The 18,887-nt window shown below is 41.6% G+C and overlaps 1 protein-coding gene across 3 annotated transcripts in view; it reads left to right on the top strand.

Moving 5' to 3' along the window:
* The window catches only part of PPP1R12C (protein phosphatase 1 regulatory subunit 12C), a 144,285-nt gene that overhangs the window by 59,252 nt on the left and 66,146 nt on the right, over window positions 1–18,887 (top strand). For all 3 annotated transcript variants that reach the window (XM_073571074.1, XM_073571075.1, XM_073571072.1), the window contains exons 3-9: window positions 2,065–2,183; window positions 6,233–6,392; window positions 6,480–6,624; window positions 6,931–7,005; window positions 7,807–7,895; window positions 9,267–9,406; window positions 18,154–18,242. In XM_073571074.1, coding sequence (XP_073427175.1) covers window positions 2,065–2,183; window positions 6,233–6,392; window positions 6,480–6,624; window positions 6,931–7,005; window positions 7,807–7,895; window positions 9,267–9,406; window positions 18,154–18,242 — 817 coding nt within the window. The remainder of the gene's footprint in view (window positions 1–2,064; window positions 2,184–6,232; window positions 6,393–6,479; window positions 6,625–6,930; window positions 7,006–7,806; window positions 7,896–9,266; window positions 9,407–18,153; window positions 18,243–18,887) is intronic.

Raw genomic sequence — 18,887 nt, 5'->3', positions numbered from 1 at the left:
GTAAAGGCAACACAGCTCATCACCACACCATCCCCACTGTCAAACATTGTGGTGGCAGCATCATGGTTTGGGCCTGCTTTTCTTCAGCAGGGACAGGGAAGAAGGTTAAAATTGATGGGAAGATGGATGGAGCAAAACACAGGACCCTTCTTGAAGAAAACCTGTTGTAGTCTGCAAAAGTCCTGAGACTGGGACGAAGATTTGTCTTCCAACAAGACAATGATCCCAAACATAAAGCAAAATCTACAATGGAATGGTTCACAAATAAACATATCCAGGTGTTAGAATGGCCAAGTCAAAGTCCAGACCTGAATCCAATCGAGAATCTTTGGAAAGAGCTGAAAACTGCTGTTCACAAAAGATCTCCATCAAACCTCACTAAGATGCTCCGTAGAATAATATGCTGCTCCATAAAGTTATGGCCCCATAAAATGCTCCATAGATTATGCCCCCATTAGATGCTCAATAGATTATGCCCCCATAAGATGCTCCATCGATTGTTACCATAAGATGCCCCATAAATTATGCCGCCATAAGATGCTCCATAGATTATGCCCCCATAAGATGCCCATAAAATGCTCCATAGATTATGCCCCATATGCTGCTGCCTCTGCTGCTGCAAATAAAAAAAAAATATGACATACTCACCTCTTGTCGCTGGGGCCAGGTACCGGGGTCCTGAGCAGGCGGCTCAGGATCCCGGCACCTGTGATATTCACCTGTTCCCGGTCCATCGCTGCACCCGCTCTGTCTTCCGGGTCCTCTGTCAGTGACGTTCAGGCAGCAGAGGGAGCGGCGTGCACTAACTATGTCATCGCGCCCTCTGCTGCCTAAACGTCACTGACAGAGGATGCGGAGGACAGAGTGGCGCACAGCGATGGACCAGGGACAAGTGAATATTGCTTATACTTACCCCCTCCTGGCGCTGTCTCTGCAGCCCCAGCGTCTCTGGCAGCTCTTCCTTCCTTCAGCGGTCACGTGGTACCGCTCATTAAAGTCATGAATATGCGCATATTCATGACTTTAAAGAGCGGTACCACATGACCGCTGAAGGAAGGTGTGAGAGAAGCAGGGGGGCTGCAGAAACGCGCCGGGGGTTAGTATGATCTCTGACACCCCCGCTCCCCCTTCCCCGCCGACCCCCTGTATACGACTCGCGTTTAAGCCGAGAGGGGGACTTTCTGCCCCAAAAAATGGGCTGAAAATCTCGGTTTATACGCGAGTTTATACAGTAAATTATGTTTGCTTGACATCTCCTTATGTCTTGCAATTCTCATATGGGTAAAAAAAAAAATCTTCTGCACCATGGCATAGCCTTATATGGGTAATTTTGATCCGTAACTTTGTCTCCTTTATTTTTTTTTTGCAAACGCACCCCCAAAAAAAATAATGAAGACTCTGGCTGTCCCATTTAGAATGAATAGAGCGGTTGTATGTAAGATTGATTACAGCTCCATTCATAGTGGGTTCTTCAAAGATTCAGTTGTTTCAATTAGTGGATAGTAACGTATTATTATTTAGTATTTATTTTAGTATTTTTATTTTAGTGCATTTTTCTAGTATTTTTTTATTTTAGTATTTTCTTTTATGCTAGTTTTTTATTTTAGTATTTCTTTTATTTTAAGTTCTGCTTCACGTCACTTGTCTTATCTATTGCATTTTTTCTAGGCTGTATTGTGCATAAATATGTGACTTCAGATTTTGTATTAGTCTAGCCTGATGAAGAGACCTGAGTAGTCTCGAAAGCTTGCAATGTGTTACCATCTTTTCAGTTAGCCATTAAAAGGTATCAACTACTGAGGACTCTCAATCCTGAATATTTTTCTTTTATTTTAATATTCTTTATTTTAGTATTTTCTTTTGCTTTAATTTTTGTTTTAGTATTTTCTTTTGCTTTAATATTTTTTATTTTAGTATTTTCTTTTGCTTTAGTTTTTTTATTTTAGTATTTTTATTTTGATCATTTTATTTTACAAACTGGAGATCTTCATCTATTTTTTTTTCCTCAATGTTTTTAAACCTGTGAATAAGACCCCTGATAAGCTTTTCATTCCCTCATCGTAGGTATCTCCTAAAGCATTCGGCGAACATCGCTGCTGTGAACAGTGACGGGGATGTTCCACTAGACATTGCCGAAGACGACTGTATGGAGACCCTGCTCCGCACTGAAATCACAAAGCGAGGTGAGAGTCCTGGCACTCGCTAATCTTCCTCTAAACAGCAGCAATTAATCCATAACAGGAAAAGACACTTCATGCTGGAAAATGAGGCTTATTGTCGGCATCAACCCTTAACTACACAGCAAAACATTTCAAAACATTTCCATAATGCAAAAAAGCCTCCCCGAACCATTTATTGCAAGAAAGTATAGAAGATGAAATACCGTATTTTTCGGATTATAAGACGCACTTTTTCCCCCTTTTCTAGAAAAAGCCACTCTGAGGAATAATTAGCTTTGCAGTTTGGATCCCAGCATCCATGTGTGGTGTTTTTCATTTCACTGACCTCTCGGTCGGGGAAGTTCTTGTTCCCATTGACTAATAGGTATGATCGGATTCAGCAGCGCTCCACACGTGAAGGAATGGGAGTCATTTACAGGGTGCGATCGGCGTACTTTACCACCTGTGCCGACATCTCTGCTGATTGATAGTCATCATACTTTTATAATATTCTCCTTGTAGTAAGGACAAATTAATCAGTATGCATTTATGAGCAGTATGTGATGATGAGCATGTGCATTATTACACAACAGCCAAGGTGAAGACACGGCTGCAGTGTAAAGCATGGAGAAAGAATAGGGGAAGAGCAGCAGCTTGAGCTAAAATAACAGATCACAGCAGACTGGATTGTGATACGGGGAAAATGCATTGGGCCGTATTCATCATTTGTGGGCTTTTGTTGTCCGTTTTTTTTCCTTTTCGTCTTGTGGTATTAATTGACGATTTTTTCCCAAATATTCTTTAAAATGTGTTGCACAAGATTCATGACTTTGGAACAAGTTATGCAGCTTTTTTTTTGTTATTATTTTGCACAGAAGTGTCTGGCGTTAAATTCTATCTGTCATAAAAAATTATTTCATCTTTTAGGCTTCCTGGAATAAATTATATGTATATAGTGGGTACGGAAAGTATTCAGACCCCTTTAAATTTTTCACTCTGTTTCATTGCGGCCATTTTGGTAAATTCCAAAAAGTTCATTTTTTTGGCATTAATGAGCACATCTTGACTGCAGAAAAAAACAAATGTAGAAATGTTTGCAATATTCTTAAAAAAGAAAAACTGAAATATCACAAGGTCATAAGTATTCAGACCCTTTGCTCAGACACTCCTATTTAAGTCACATGCTGACCATTTCCTTGTGATATTCCTTGAGATGGTTCTACTCCTTCATTGGAGTCCAGCTGTGTGTAATTAAACTGATAGGACTTGATTTGTAAAGGCACACACCTGTCTACATAAGACCTCACAGTGCATGTCAGACCAAATGAGAATCATGAGGTCAAAGGAACTGGCCAAGATGCTCAGAGACAGAATTGTGGCAAGGCACAGATCTGGCCAAGGTTACACAGGAATTTCTGCTGTACTCAAGGTTCTCAAGAGCACAGTGGCCTCCATAATCCTTAAATGGAAGAAGTTTGGGACCAACAGAAGTCTTCCTAGACCTGGCCGTCCAGCCAAACTGAGCAGTCGTGGGAGAAGAGCCTTGGTGAGAGAGGTAAAGAAGAACCCTAAGATCACTGTGGCTGAGCTCCACAGATGCAGTAGAGAGATGGGAGAAAGTTTCACAAAGTCAACTATCAATGCAGCCCTCCTCCAGTCAGGCCTTTATGGCAGAGTGGCCCGAAAGAAGCCTCTCCTCAGTGCAAGACATATGAAAGCCCGCATAGATTTTGCGAAAAAACACATGAAGGACTCCCAGTCTTTGACAAATAAGATTCTCTGGTCTGATGAGACAAAGAGAGAACTTTTTGGTGATAATTCTAAGCGGTATGTGTGGAGAAAACCAGGCACTGCTCATCACCTGCCCAATACAATCCCAACAGTGAAACGTGGTGGTGGCAGCATCATGCTATGGGGGTGTTTTTCAGCAGCAGGGACAGGTTGACTGATTGCAATTGAAGGAAACTTGGATGCAACCATGTACAGAGATATCCTGGATGAAAACCTCTTCCAAAGTGCTCTGGACCTCAGACATGGCCGAACGTTCACCTTCCAACAAGACAATGACCCTAAGCACACAGCTAAAATAACAAAGGAGTGGCTTCAGAACAACTCTGTGACCATTCTTGACTGGCCCAGCCAGAGCCCCGACCTAAACCCAATTGAGCATCTCTGGAGAGACCTGAAAATGGCTGTCCACCAACGTTCACGATCCAATCTGACAGAATTGGAGAACATGGAGAAGATCTGCAAGGAAGAATGGCAGAGGATCCCCAAATCCAGGTGTGAAAAACTTGTTGCATCATTCCCAAGAAGACTCGTAGCTGTACTAGCTCAAAAGGGTGCTTCTACTCAATACTGAGCAAAGGTTCTGAATACTTATGACCATGTGATATTTCAGTTTTTCTTTTTTAATAAATTTGCAAAAGTTTCTACATTTGTTTTTTTTCCAGTCAAGATGGGGAGTAGAGTGTACAGTAATGAGAAAAAAAAATGATTTTTTTTTTTTTTAATTTACCAAATGGCTGCAATGAAACAGTGAAAGATTTAAAGGGGTCTGAATACTTTCCACACCACTGTGTGTGTATGTGTATATATATATTTTCACAAAAGTTCAAAAACTACACAAAAATGCAATAAAGATTGGGGCCCATTGGGTTTCTTTTATGTAAACATTATCAGTGGGCTAGGTTTAACACAAAGTGAACCCTGCTGTGATTTTCCAAATGTCATCGTTCCTAGAACTAGTCTGCCTCTGTACCCTGTGTGTTTCCGCACAGTGCCAGAGCTATGTGCCTGTTCCTAACACCAGTTCGTCTCTCTACCTTGCGTGAATCCATACAGCATGTGGCTGCTGAGATGCAGGGCTACGTGCCTGTTCCTAGCACCAGTCTGGCTCTGTACCCTGTGTGTATCTGCACAATGCTTGGCTGCTGAGATGCAGATTTGAGTGCCTGTTCCTTGCACCACTCCGGGTCTGTACCCGGCGTGTATCCGCACAGCACTTGGCTGCTGAGATGCAGAGCTGCATGCCTGTTCTAGCATTGGTCCGGCTCAGTACCCTGCGTGTATCCGCACAGCACTTGGCTGCTGAGATGCAGAGCTGCGTGCCTGTTCCTAGCATTGGTCCGGCTCAGTACCCTGCGTGTATCCGCACAGCACTTGGCTGCTGAGATGCAGAGCTGCATGCCTGTTCTAGCATTGGTCCGGCTCTGTACCCGGCGTGTATCCGCACAGCACTTGGCTGCTGAGATGCAGAGCTGCATGCCTGTTCTAGCATTGGTCCGGCTCAGTACCCTGCGTGTATCCGCACAGCACTTGGCTGCTGAGATGCAGAGCTGCGTGCCTGTTCCTAGCATTGGTCCGGCTCAGTACCCTGCGTGTATCCGCACAGCACTTGGCTGCTAGGATGCAGAGCTATAATAAGACCTAATCTGTAGTGCTCCAGTTAATGCTTGCTGGAATGGATCGTCTCATGGGATTTATGCTGCAGAGTTCACAGTCTAATTATTTATAGCCAGGATGATTAAAGGAGTTTACTATAAAAAGGCTTCTGTGCACATCCATTCATACTACTGCCATTTTGCACCTTCTTTGGTATTCAAGGTTTTCAGATAAATAGACGTCACAATCTTATATTTCAGATATGCTGCCAGGTCCTGACACCTTACTGGATGGATCTAGGGGTGACATGAGATCACAACCCCTCATAAATAAATAAATAAATAATTTTTATTTTATATAGCGCTAACATATTCCGCAGCGCTTCACAGTTTGCACACATTAGGATCGCTGTCCCTGATGGGGCTCACAATCTAAATTCCCTATAAGTATGTCTTTGGAATGTGGGAGGAAAGCAGAGAACCCGGAGGAAACCCACGCAAGCACGGGGAGAACATACAAACTCCTTGCAGATGTTGTCCTTGGTGGGATTTGAACCCAGGACCCCAAGCGCTGCAAGGCTGAAGTGCTAACCACTGAGCCACCGTGCCGCCCCTCAAGAATTATTCTGCATTTCATTAATTACAAGTTGCCAGTGTTATCCTGTGTCTCTTGCATTGTCATCTTTGCAGGTATAGACATCGAGGCAGCCAAAAGGGAGGAGGAGGAGGTGATGCTGCAGGATGCTCGGCAGTGGCTCAATGCAGGGAACATGGAAGACATCAGGCATCCGAAGACGGGGGCCGGTGCCCTGCACGTGGCTGCAGCAAAAGGCTACGTAGAGATCATGAGGTAGTGTGATAACATGGCCTGTCATTCTGTGCAGTGTGTATCCGGAGCCGGCTATTTCAACCCCCTCTCTCCACATTCTCTGACCAGGCTTCTGCTTCAGGCCAATTTTGATCCAAATGTTCGGGACAAAGATGGCTGGACGCCCCTGCATGCCGCTGCCCACTGGGGAGTGGAGGAGGCCTGCCGACTCCTGGTGGAAAACTTCTGTGACATGAGTGCCCTAAATAATGTGGTAAGGCATGATCGTTTCTACGTCTAGATTTCTGGGGTTCCCTTCCTCTGATATCATCTTATGATGCCGAATGATACAGAAACCCAAAAATGGAAATCCTGACTCCATCCATGACATTTTAGCTGCTATTTTTAGTAAAGAGAGGCCTTTTTTGTATCTGTAGGGTATTATTTACTGTTGTGTAAGCACATGTCAGTGGATGGTAATGGATGCCCATGTATCCACCCACACGAGCTGCTTCTGACCTGATTCTTTTCTCCTGTTTTTTGGGCCGTGCGTCCGTCTCACAAGTCTTTCTGCTTTCAGGGTCAGAGACCTTGTGATGTTGCAGATGAGGAGATCGTTAGTCTTTTAGAAGAGCTGCAGAAGAAGCAGGAAGATGTAAGTAATTTTTTTATCGTCCACTTCTTGCCTTTTTCTTGCATTGGCGCCATATGACTGATGTGCAGATGTGATTGAAATTTCTGAATTTATTTGCATGCGAATAATCCACTGCTGAATCCAGTACGAGTCTAGATGAGTTCTTTTAAATTTTATCTACATGTTGTGGAAACTTTCCACATGCAAATAGACTGCAGATTTTAGCATTTGCAGCTTTGCAATTTCTTGGCTAGTTGCAGAAAGTGAAATGTGCAGGCAACCTGCGCAATAAACCGTGCATGACACATCCAGGTTTTGCTTCAGATTATCTATGGTTATGTGGGTAAATCCATCCTGTGTGCACGCAGCCTTTAAAGTGTAACTGTCGTAAAATGTATGTTTCTTTGTTATAATCACTGCGTGGTGCTTCTGAATTCGGCGCTGCAGGGTGCTCCTGAAGTTGGCACCTCCTTAATGAGCTGCGAGTGGTGTACAGGTTTAGTACTAAGTTTGTGGATATGTCCATTCACTCTGAAATGTGACTGAACCATAGATTAGATTAAACCCATAAACCCGACACCGCTCTGCGCACAGAGCGGTGTTGTCGTTGATTGGTGGAGATCTTTATATCCGGATCCCCTAAATTGTAAATTCCATCCTTAGCAATAGATGCCATGTGCTGAGTGTCGCCGGTGCTTCTGTCTGGTGGCTTTTATACTTGAAGCACGTTGATGGCAACCTCAACAAGGTTTGATGGATTGCATGAAAAATATGTCTGTGGACCTTTTCATCCCACTGATACAATTTCCATTGTCTTTGCAGTTACGGAGTGAAAAAGAAGCAAATCTTAAAAGGGCCATTATCGATACAGGCATGGACCAACAGACTGTAAATACAAGTAAACACCGGAGGTGAGCAATATTGTGGAACATTGCTACAAATCTAAAGGGCTATACTCTATGTAGGGTGGTGGTAGGCTAGGGCACCAAGCACAGATAAGCTGTGGATTAGTCACAGCTTGTCCATGCAGAATTTCCATAGAGAATCCTGGAGAGAAGTACTGTACAATGCATCGGAATCGGACCCCCTACACCCTGCGGTAAGTACCCGGGATCCATTGCTGAATCCATACCTAATACTGATTCACATCAGGCAGTAATATGTAGGTACTTCTACTGTCACTGTATCATTCTGCTGTTACCAGGATAGTTGACTGTTTTATTTTTCTGAATTTTTATAAATATTTAAGGGTATTTTTTTTTTTTTTTTTTTTTTTTTTTTTTACTTATTGTATTATTAGGTTTTGTCTTTTTATATTTTATGTAAAAATTCTTCAGCTTTCAGCTTAATGACTACAATGATGTCCTCTCATGAACCCGCAGTGTCAGGATTGTATAAGTCACATAAATTTGTGATCCTCCTACACCTTTGTATCGCAGTGCAAACTCTGCTAGTGAATATCCGTAAGGGATGCAGCCCATTCACAATCAATTCTGTAGAAAATCCCTCTATCCCATAGGCTCAATTAGAAATGGACGCCCCTTATTTAATCTCACCTACAGTCAGATCAAATAGGCATTGACATACATTTGGCCTGCGGTTGCCTTCCATGCCCTCCTCGCAATCATACTCTATGAGTAGTGGGCCACAGTCACTATTGCTATAAGCATATGCGGGGGTTAAACGGCTTGCATCGGTGAGAATACTGATTCCAGCAGAAGCCTCGCAGCTGATCTCACTGGTACAGAAGCAGAACCCATGCCATGTCATGTAGCTTTAAGGAGTTAAATCTAGTGATGAGAGAACGTGCTCTGGTAAGGTGTTATATGAGCATGCACGTTCACTTATCACTATTTAAATCCTTTCCTACTAATGGTCAATATCTACTGCCACGTCCACCTGACAGCTTCACTATAATATGCCAGTTTTTTAGCAATTCTTCTACAGGAGCGAATACAAGCAGTGACGCACATGTTACATTTCCATTTGACCCCCATCCTTATATGGTGAAATACAGATTTTCCTCCTTTGTGAACACGCTGCACTAGCTGTGATCTTTACACCTTTATTTTAGTCATTTTCATCAGCGTCAACTTTTTTTTTTTTTTTTTTTTTTTTTTTTCCCCTCACATTGCTGTATCTGCTGTAAAAATAATGAGCAGATAGTCCAATAGCTGCGTGGCACCGACACTCGGTGCACTCCCGGCAGGCGACTTTAGCATCATACCTCTGGATTCATTCCTGAAGTTGGCTTTATTGTGATTTTTTTTATTTTTAAATAGAAGCTCTGTTTGTCGAATGAGCAGCAAAGAAAAGATATCTGTCCAAGACCAGTCAAAGGAGAGGAAGACCCTAGGAATGATTACAGTTGGCGATGAGGAGACCTCCTCCAGCTCTGAAGACGACGACTCCTCCATGAATGGTAAATGCATAAAATGCTGCATTTCTTCCATATTTTTTGTGACCTTTCCATGAGCTTTAAATGTATTATATTTTTGCTTTAATAACCCATTCCGCCATATTTTCAGACATATTTTTCTATAGAGTTGTGTGAGGTCTTATTTTTTTTTTTGTGGGATAAGCCGTCATTTCTCTTGGTACAGTTTTAAGATGTGTTAGTCTTTTATAATTTTTTTCCACATTTCTTTTTTTTTTTTTTTTTTTTTTTTGGGGGGGGGGGGGGAGGTAAAGCAATTAATAGGATATGTATCATTATTACATTTTATTTGTTTCCATAATTCTTCATATGGTGATTCCAAAAATGCTTTTTTGTTTTTTAGAATTTTTATTTTTGTTTCAGGAAAAAGCGGGCCATTTTATTTTTTGTTATATATAGTAATGGTCGCAAGTGTTGGCACCCTTTAAATTTTTCCAGAAAATGAAGTATTTTTCCCAGTAAATTATTGTAATCACACGTTTTGTTTTACACATGTTTGTTTCCTTTGTGTGTATTGGAACTACACACAAAAAAAAAAACAGAAAAAAGGAAAGAGTGTGATGCACGTTCAAACTACTCTGTGGCAAGTAACAGGTGCGGGCAACTTTTTTTGTCACTGTAATTTTTTTTAAAAATGGCTCATTAAAAGCCATGTTTTATTACTAAAAATCAAGTTCTATTCTGGATTTTCCCTGGATTTGACCTATTTTTGTACTGCCAGCATACCGATTGCTCAGCCCTTTCTTCCATGCGATATCTGGACTTGGGGGATATCTACCTAAATATAGGTGAGCTGACTTTTTCTTCCTCTTGTTTACAATATGGAAATATCGCCTGAAACCAGATAAAAATGGGAGAAGTTGACTCAATCTTTGCATTGCTTTGTCTGTCTGTGTGTGCCACACTAAGCATGGAAAAAAGGAGGAGGAGAAGAGAACTGTCTGAGGACTTGAGCACTAAAATTGTTGAAAAATATCAATCTCAAGGCTTCAAGTCCATCTCCAGAGACCTTGATGTTACGTTTGTCTATGGTGCACAGTATAATCTGTAAGTTTACAACCCATGGCACTGTAACTAATCTCCCTGGATGTGGACGGCAGAGAAAAATTGATGAGATTGCAACACAGGAAAGTCCAGGTGGTGGATAAGCAGCCCCAATCAAGTTCCAAAGAAATCCAAACTGTCCTGCAGGCTCAGGGAGCATCAGTGTCAGCACGAACTATATATCAACATTAGAATGAAATGAAACGACATGGCAGGAGACCCACCTGAGATGACGTCGCGGTCTCGCGAGCGTGACGTCAAAGGTCCTTCGCAAAGCATCCCTGGGAAGGGAACGTACCGGGAGCGCCGCTGAGGAGATCGGGGGCCGTCAGAAGGTGAGGATAACCATATTTTTCTGCTTTTTTAAAAAATATTTTTAACATCCTATATTTTACTACTGATGCAGCATCAATAGTAATATACATAGTAACATAGTTAGTAAGGCTGAAAAAAGACATTAGTCCATCCAGTTCAGCCTATAAAATTCTGTCAGAATAAATCCCCAGATCTACGTCCTTCTAAAGAACCTAACAATAACTGTAAGATACAATATTGTTACACTCCAGGAAGACTTCCAGGCCTCTCTTGAACCCTTCGGCTGAGTTCGTCATCACCACCTCCTCAGGCAGGGAATTCCAGATTCTCACTGCCCTAACAGTAAAGAATCCTCTTCTGTGTTGGTGGATAAACCTTTTCTCCTCCAGAAGCAGAGAATGCCCCTTGTGACCGTCACCTTCTTTGGTATGAACAGATCCTCGGAGAGATATTTATATTGTCCCCTTATAAAACTTCTACATGGTTATTATATTGCCCCTCAGTCGTCTTTTTTTCTAGACTAAATAATCCTAATTTTGCTAATCTCTCTGGGTATTGTAGTTCCCCCATCCCCTTTATTAATTTTGTTGCCCTCCTTTGTACCCACTTTAGTTCCATTATATCCTTCCTGAGCCACGGTGCCAAAAACTGTACACAGTACTCCATGTGCGGTCTAACCAGAGATTTGCACAGAGGCAGTATAATGCTCTCATCATGTGTATCCAGACCTCTTTTAATGCACCCCATGATCCTGTTTGCCTTGGCAAGTGTGACCAACCTGTCAATCACTTTTCCAAGCGATGCTTCAAATCACTTGGAAAGTGCTAGCATTCCGCAAGCTAAAAATGCTTGCAAAACGCATACAAATTCCGCATTCGTTTTACCCACAGCAGGGAGTTGCGGAAATGCTGCGGACATTTCTGCAATGTGGGCACTTGGCCTAAGAGGAAAAGAGAACATCAAGGCCGACTTCCTAAGCCGAAACCAGCTCAGACAGGGAGAGTGGGTGTTGAACCAAACTGTCTTTATCCGGATTGTGCATATATGGGGTTGTCCGGACATAGACCTCTTTCACAACAGAGGAAACAGGAATGTGCATCGGTTCTGTTCCCTCAACCTCAGAGAAGGTCCGCAAGCCGTGGATGCTCTGCTGATTTCATGAGACTTCAATCTGGCATATGCCTTTCCCCCGATTAACCCTAATTCCGTTAGTGTTGAGTTAGATTTGGGAGGACAGGGCACGTGTTATCCTAATCGCTCCTTTTTGGCCCAAGAGGCTGTGGTTTTCCTGGCTAAGGAGGATATCCATCACTGACCCATGGGTTCTTCCAGAGCTCCCAGGCCTCATCTCCCAGGGACCAACCTTCCATCCGTGAGTGTCCAGTTTACATCTGCTTGGCGTGAAGTTTGAGAGGGCGCTTGTGATGGGGAAAGGGTTTTCTAATAACTTAGTGACCACCTTACTTAAGAGTAGGAAAGCTTCCACAACAAAGATACATGCCAGAACCTGGAATAAGTTTGTCTGCCTCAAGCGCCGAGGTTGGAGAAAAATGTTCAGACAGGCCAAGTGTTGGAATTCTTACAAAAGGGCCTAGAGATAGGACTATCCACAAACACCCTCAAAGTCCAGATATCAGCTCTGGGGGCCCTATATAATTGTGATCTGGCGGGGAATTATTGGGTGGCTAGGTTTATTAAGGCATCGGCTATGTCTAGGCCCACCTTTAGACAGGCTAATGCCTTGGGATTTGAACCTAGTTTTAACAGCATTGACAGAGTCTCCCTTTGAGCTGATTGAGGTATCCCCAATAAAAATTATTTCGCTTAAAATGGCCCTTCCCGTTACATTAACATCAGCCCATCGGGTTAGTGACATTCAGGCCCTGTCTATAATTCCATCATATACCCAGTTTCAGGAGGATAGAGTCATTTTGAAGCCTGATCCCTCATATCTACCGAAGGTAGCCTCTAAATTTCACAGACTGCAGGAGATAATTCTTCATTCCTTCTGTGCCAACCCCGGGAATCAAAAGGAAAAGTCGCTCCATTCACTAAATGTAGTGAATTTTTTATTTACCTCCTTTCAGGGGGCTAGAAAGGGGCTTAGAGGCTCAAAAAGCACTTTAGCTAGGTGGATCAGGGAAGCAATTTCTTTAGCCTATACAGCAAGTGGTGAGGCAGTCCCGGAGGGTCTGAAAGCTCACTCCACACAAGCCGTGGCAACTTCCTAGGCAGAGAGATCGGAGGTGTCGATTGAGGAGATATGTAGGGCGGCTACATGGTCTTCTCCCTCCATGTTCCTCAAACATTATAGACTTGATATGGGTGCCTCCTCCGATCTCACATTTGGGAGAAGGCTGCTTCAGGCTGTGGTCCCTCCCTAATTTCCTTACATCTCTGTAATTCTCTCGTGGTGCTGTCATGGGACACCGAATAAATGCTTAGTTACTTACTGGTAATGATATTTTTGGGAACCTATGACAGCACCCTTATATTCTCTCCCTTCACATGTGGGTGAGCACTTCTTTTTGCCTTAGCCTAATCATGTGTGGAGAGTTATGTTGGTATGAAATAATGTGTATATATTGCTACTAACCTGGTGGTCCTCTCATGCTCTGTAATTCGACTGATGTGGGAGAGAGGTGCCGCTCTTTTATGTCTGTAGGTTTCCTGTCCTTGAAGGGCTGATCCCCCTCTCTCGTGGTGCTGTCATGGGCTCTGAAAAACAGCGTTACCGGTAACTAACTAAACATTTTCTGTTGTTCCAATACACACAAAGGAAATAAACGTGTATAACAAAATAACATGCAATTGCATTAATTTTATGGGGGAAAAGCTTAATTTTCTGAAACAATACCTAGGGGTTTAACACTTTCGGCCATGACTGTATGTATATATATGTGTGTGTGTGTGTGTGTGTGTGTGTGTGTACAGTACAAACCAAAAGTTTGGACACACCTTCTCATTCAAAGAGTTTTCTTTATTTTCATGACTATGAAAATTGTAGATTCACTCTGAAGGCATCAAAACTATGAATTAACACATGTGGAATTATATAATTAATAAAAAAGTGTGAAACAACTGAAAATATGTCTTATATTCTAGGTTCTTCAAAGTAGCCACCTTTTGCTTTCATTACTGCTTTACACACTCTTGACATTCTCTTGATGAGCTTCAAGAGGTCACTGGAAATGGTCTTCCAACAGTCTTGAAGGAGTTCCCAGAGATGCTTAGCACTTGTTGGCCCTTTTGCCTTCACTCTGCGGTCCAGCTCACCCCAAACCATCTCGATTGGGTTCAGGTCTGGTGACTATGGAGGCCAGGTCATCTGGCGTAGCACCCCATCACACTCGTTCTTGGTCAAATAGCCCTTACACAGCCTGGAGGTGTGTTTGGGGTCATTGTCCTGTTGAAAAATAAATGATGGTCCAACTAAACGCAAAGCGGATGGAATAGCATGCTGCTGCAAGATGCTGTGTTAGCCATGCTGGTTCAGTATGCCTTCAATTTTGAATAAATCCCCAACAGTGTCACCAGCAAAGCACCATCACACCTCCACCTCCATGCTTCACGGTGGGAACCAGGCATGTAGAGTCCATCCGTTAACCTTTTCTGCGTCGCACAAAGACACGGTGGTTGGAACCAAAGATCTCAAATTTGGACTCATCAGACCAAAGCACAGATTTCCACTGGTCTAATGTCCATTCCTTGTGTTCTTTAGCCCAAACAAGTCTCTTCTGCTTGTTGCCTGTCCTTAGCAGTGCTTTCCTAGCAGCTATTTTACCATGAAGGCCTGCTGCACAAAGTCTCCTCTTAACAGTTGTAGAGATGTGTCTGCTGCTAGAACTCTGTGTGGCATTGACCTGGTCTGTAATCTGAGCTGCTGTTAACCTGCGATTTCTGAGGCTGGTGACTCGGATGAACTTATCCTCAGCAGCAGAGGTGACTCTTGGTCTTCCTTTCCTGGGACGGTCCTCGTGTGATGCAGTTTCTTTGTAGCGCTTGATGGTTTTTGCCACTGCACTTGGGGACACTTTCAAAGTTTTCCCAATTTTTCGGACTGACTGACCTTCATTTCTTAAAGTAATGATGCCACTTGTTTTTCTTTACTTAGCTGCTTTTTTCTTGCCATAATACAAATTCTGACAGTGTCTTCAGTAGGACAATCAGCTGTGTATCCACCAGACTTATGCACAACACAACTGATGGTCCCAACCCCATTTATAAGGCAAGAAGTCCCACTTATTAAACCTGACAGGGCACACCTGTGAAGTGAAAGCCATTTCCGGTGACTACCTCTTGAAGCTCATCAAGAGTGTGCAAAGCAGTAATCAAAGCAAAAGGTGGCTACTTTGAAGAACCTAGAATGACACATTTTCAGTTGTTTTACACTTTTTTGTTATTTATATAATTCCACATGTGTTAATTCATAGTTTTGACGCCTTCAGAGTGAATCTACAATTTTCAGAGTCATGAAAATAAAGAAAACTCATTGAATGAAAAGGTGTGTCCAAACTTATGGTCTGTACGTATGTATATACTGCGTGTATGTGTGTGTATGTGTGTGTATATATATATATGTATGTATGTATGTGTGTGTGTGTGTATATGTGTGTGTGTGTATATGTGTGTGTGTATGTATATATATATATATATATATATATATATATATATATATATATATATATATATATATATATATATATATATATAATATATATTTATTCATATGTAAAAGTTTGGGCACCCCTATTCATGTTAACCTTTTTTCTTTATAACAATTTTGGTTTTTGCAACAGGTATTTCAGTTTCATATATCTAATAACTGATGGACTCAGTTATATTTCTGGATTCAAATGAGGTTTATTGTGCTAACAGAAAATGTGCAATCTGCATTTAAACTAAATTTGACCGGTGCAAAAGTATGGGCACCCTTATCATTTTCTTGATTTGAACACTCCTAACTACTTTTTACTGACTTCCTGAAGAACTGAATTGGTTTTGTAACCTCATTGAGCTTTGAACTTCATAGCCAGGTGTATCAAATCATGAGAAAAGGTTTTTAAAGTGGCCACTTGCAAGTAGTTCTCCTATTTGATTCTCCTATGAAGAGTGGCATCATGGGCTCCTCAAAACAACTCTCAAATGATCTGAAAACAAAGATTATTCAACATAGCTTTTCAGGGGAAGGATACAAAAAGTTGTCTCAGAGATTTAACCTGTCAGTTTCCACTGTGAGGAACATAGTAAGGAAATGGAAGAACACAGGTACAGTTCTTGTTAAGCCCAGAAGTGGCAGGCCAAGAAAAATATCCGAAAGGCAGAGAAGAAGAATGGTGAGAACAGTCAAGGACAATCCACAGACCACCTCAAAAGACCTGCAGCATCATCTTGCTGCAGATGGTGTCACTGTGCATCGGTCAACAATACAGCGCATGCATAACGCCTTTTTGTATGACCAAACAACTCAATCTTTGTTTCATCAGTCCACAGGACCTTCTTCCAAAATGTAACTGGCTTGTCCAAATGTGCTTTTGCATACCTCAGGTGACTCTGTTTGTGGCGTGCTTGCAGAAACGGCTTCTCTCGCATCACTCTCCCATACAGCTTCTCCTTGTGCAAAGTGCGCTGTATTGTTGACCGATGCACAGTGACACCATCTGCAGCAAGATGAGGCTGCAGGTCTTTGGAGGTGGTCTGTGGACTGTCCTTGACTCTTCTGACCATTCTTCTTCTCTGCCTTTCCGATATTTTTCTTGGCCTGCCACTTCTGGGCTTAACAAGAACTGTACCTGTGTTCTTCCATTTCCTTACTATGTTCCTCACAGTGGAAACTGACAGGTTAAATCTCTGAGCCAACTTTTTGTATCCTTCCCCTGAAAAGCTATGTTGAATAATCTTTGTTTTCAGATCATTTGAGAGTTGTTTTGAGGAGCCCATGATGCCACTCTTCATAGGAGAATCAAATAGGAGAACTACTTGCAAGTGGCCACTTTAAATACCTTTTCTCATGATTTGATACACCTAGCTATGAAGTTCAAAGCTCAATGAGGTTACAAAACCAATTTAGTGCTTCAGGAAGTCAGTAAAAAGTAGTTAGGAGTGTTCAAATCAAGAAAATGATAAGGGTGCCCATACCTTTGCACCTGTCAAATTTTGTTTAAATGCAGATTGCACATTTTCTGTTAGTACAATAAACCTCATTTGAATCCAGAAATATAACTGAGTCCATCAGTTATTAGATATATGAAACTGAAATAGCTGTTGCAAAAACCAAAATTGTTATAAAGAAAAAAGGTTAACATTAATAGGGGTGCCCAAACTTTTACATATGACTATATATATATTTATATATATATATAATATATATATATATATATATATATATATATTATATATGTGTGTGTGTATATGTATGTGTGTGTTTTTTGTTATATTCGTATCCCTTGGGGAGTTTAGCCCTTGATCAATGTTATGCATCAGGTAGTCTGTTTTTTGCAACATGCATGTGAACTACTCATCCTCCACAGTTCGAATCTTTTCAGAAAAGTGAGAGCAGCAATATTGGTGCTCATAATGGGTTTCTGATATTTTGGCGAGTGCACATTTACTACTACTGCCTTTTTGCATAGACATAAATCAAACACATTGTGTTCACTGAATATTTCAATAGTTGGAAATCGAAAATGGTTCCATCGCCTCCCATAATTGACCTTCCCAGGAACGCGATGGTTTCCTGATTGTGTAATGCCGCCATCTACTGGACAAAATGGAGCTGGTCCACCTAGAAAATAAATGTACTTTGTGCATTATGGAACTCCATATCCAGGAACATTTCAGATTGCCACCACTTCCCTACTAACATTTTTGTACTCTCGATAATTAACATGTTTAATAACAAAAGTCACGCTGGTTGCTTGTAACTTGCCGGATGTTTAATAAAAGCGCGTATCTGCTAAATCACAGACAAAATCAGTAATAAAAGTAATAGTTTGGAGGAGCTTTTGGAGAATTTCCACCCAGTTTCTGCTGAAAATCTCTGGTTGCACAAAGCCCATGGATATTTTTGCTGAATTTTTGGAGCAGAAACTCCCAAATTATTTAGGAGGATTTGGACTTTATAAAGTTTCTGCTGCAAAAATTAAACTGAAAAAAAAAAAAAAAGCTCAGTTGCACATACTCTAAAGATATATCAGTTGTAGAGAGCAAGAACGATCCTCTTCCAACTTCCAAATAAAAACAAATTCTATTGTGCTGAGACATTTCTATAATTCTACACATCGTCCTGATGATTTCAGTGCAGGGGTATTCGGATTTCCATTTATTGTCTACGGGTGACATTTTAATTTAACAGTATTTTTTTCTTTTCACAGATCCTAAAACAAATGTGGAGGTCAATGAAAATGGATTACAACCAGAGCCAGAGAACAGCATTGTGAGACCGTCTTCACCTGACCAGAAGGTAGAACCAAGTCTCTTATTGGCATTCTGTAGGAAGTGTCTACTGAGTAGTCGTCGTCTCATGGTTTTTCCTTTCCTGTACATCTATTTTTTACTAACCTTTCTCACCAGATCTGTATCAATATTCAGCTGTCCCTTGCTTTAGTGCAGTCTTAAATGTGTCCTCTATGTATGATAAAGAATTGTCTCTAGCCTCTCTATGGAGCGATGGGTTCAAGAGGGAGGTCTTCATAGCCATGCTAGACACTTCCACTTTAGTTTATTAATAAAAGCTCTGGCCCTTTAAGAGAGGCATGCTGAGGTTCGGCTGTCTGTCTTGACAGCATATGAGATCTGTGTTGGTTTACTCCATGGAAATAGAGACATGAAGAAATATAAGATGTATTCTTGTGTACCTTGGAGAAGGAGCTAAAACTTGTCAGTTTTTTTTGGGCTCATTTTTTGTGTTTAGTGAGTGATTAAGGCTAACTATTTAGAATCAGCTGTGTCCTTTAGTGAATTGACCCTTTGCAAGCAGCTATGTTCTCTTGTAAATTAATCCTTTGTATGTAGCTATGTCTTCTAGTAGATTTCCCATTTACAAGCAGCTATGTCCTCCTCTAGTAGATTTACCATCAACAAGCAGCTATCTCCTTCTCTAGTGGTT

Source organism: Dendrobates tinctorius, unplaced genomic scaffold (genome assembly GCF_039654945.1).
Source record: "Dendrobates tinctorius isolate UK_male_01 unplaced genomic scaffold, ASM3965494v1 ptg000028l, whole genome shotgun sequence".
Classification (NCBI taxonomy): Eukaryota; Metazoa; Chordata; class Amphibia; order Anura; family Dendrobatidae; genus Dendrobates; species Dendrobates tinctorius.
Note: the sequence above shows the minus strand (reverse complement) of the source record. Positions and strands in the feature narration are given on the sequence as shown.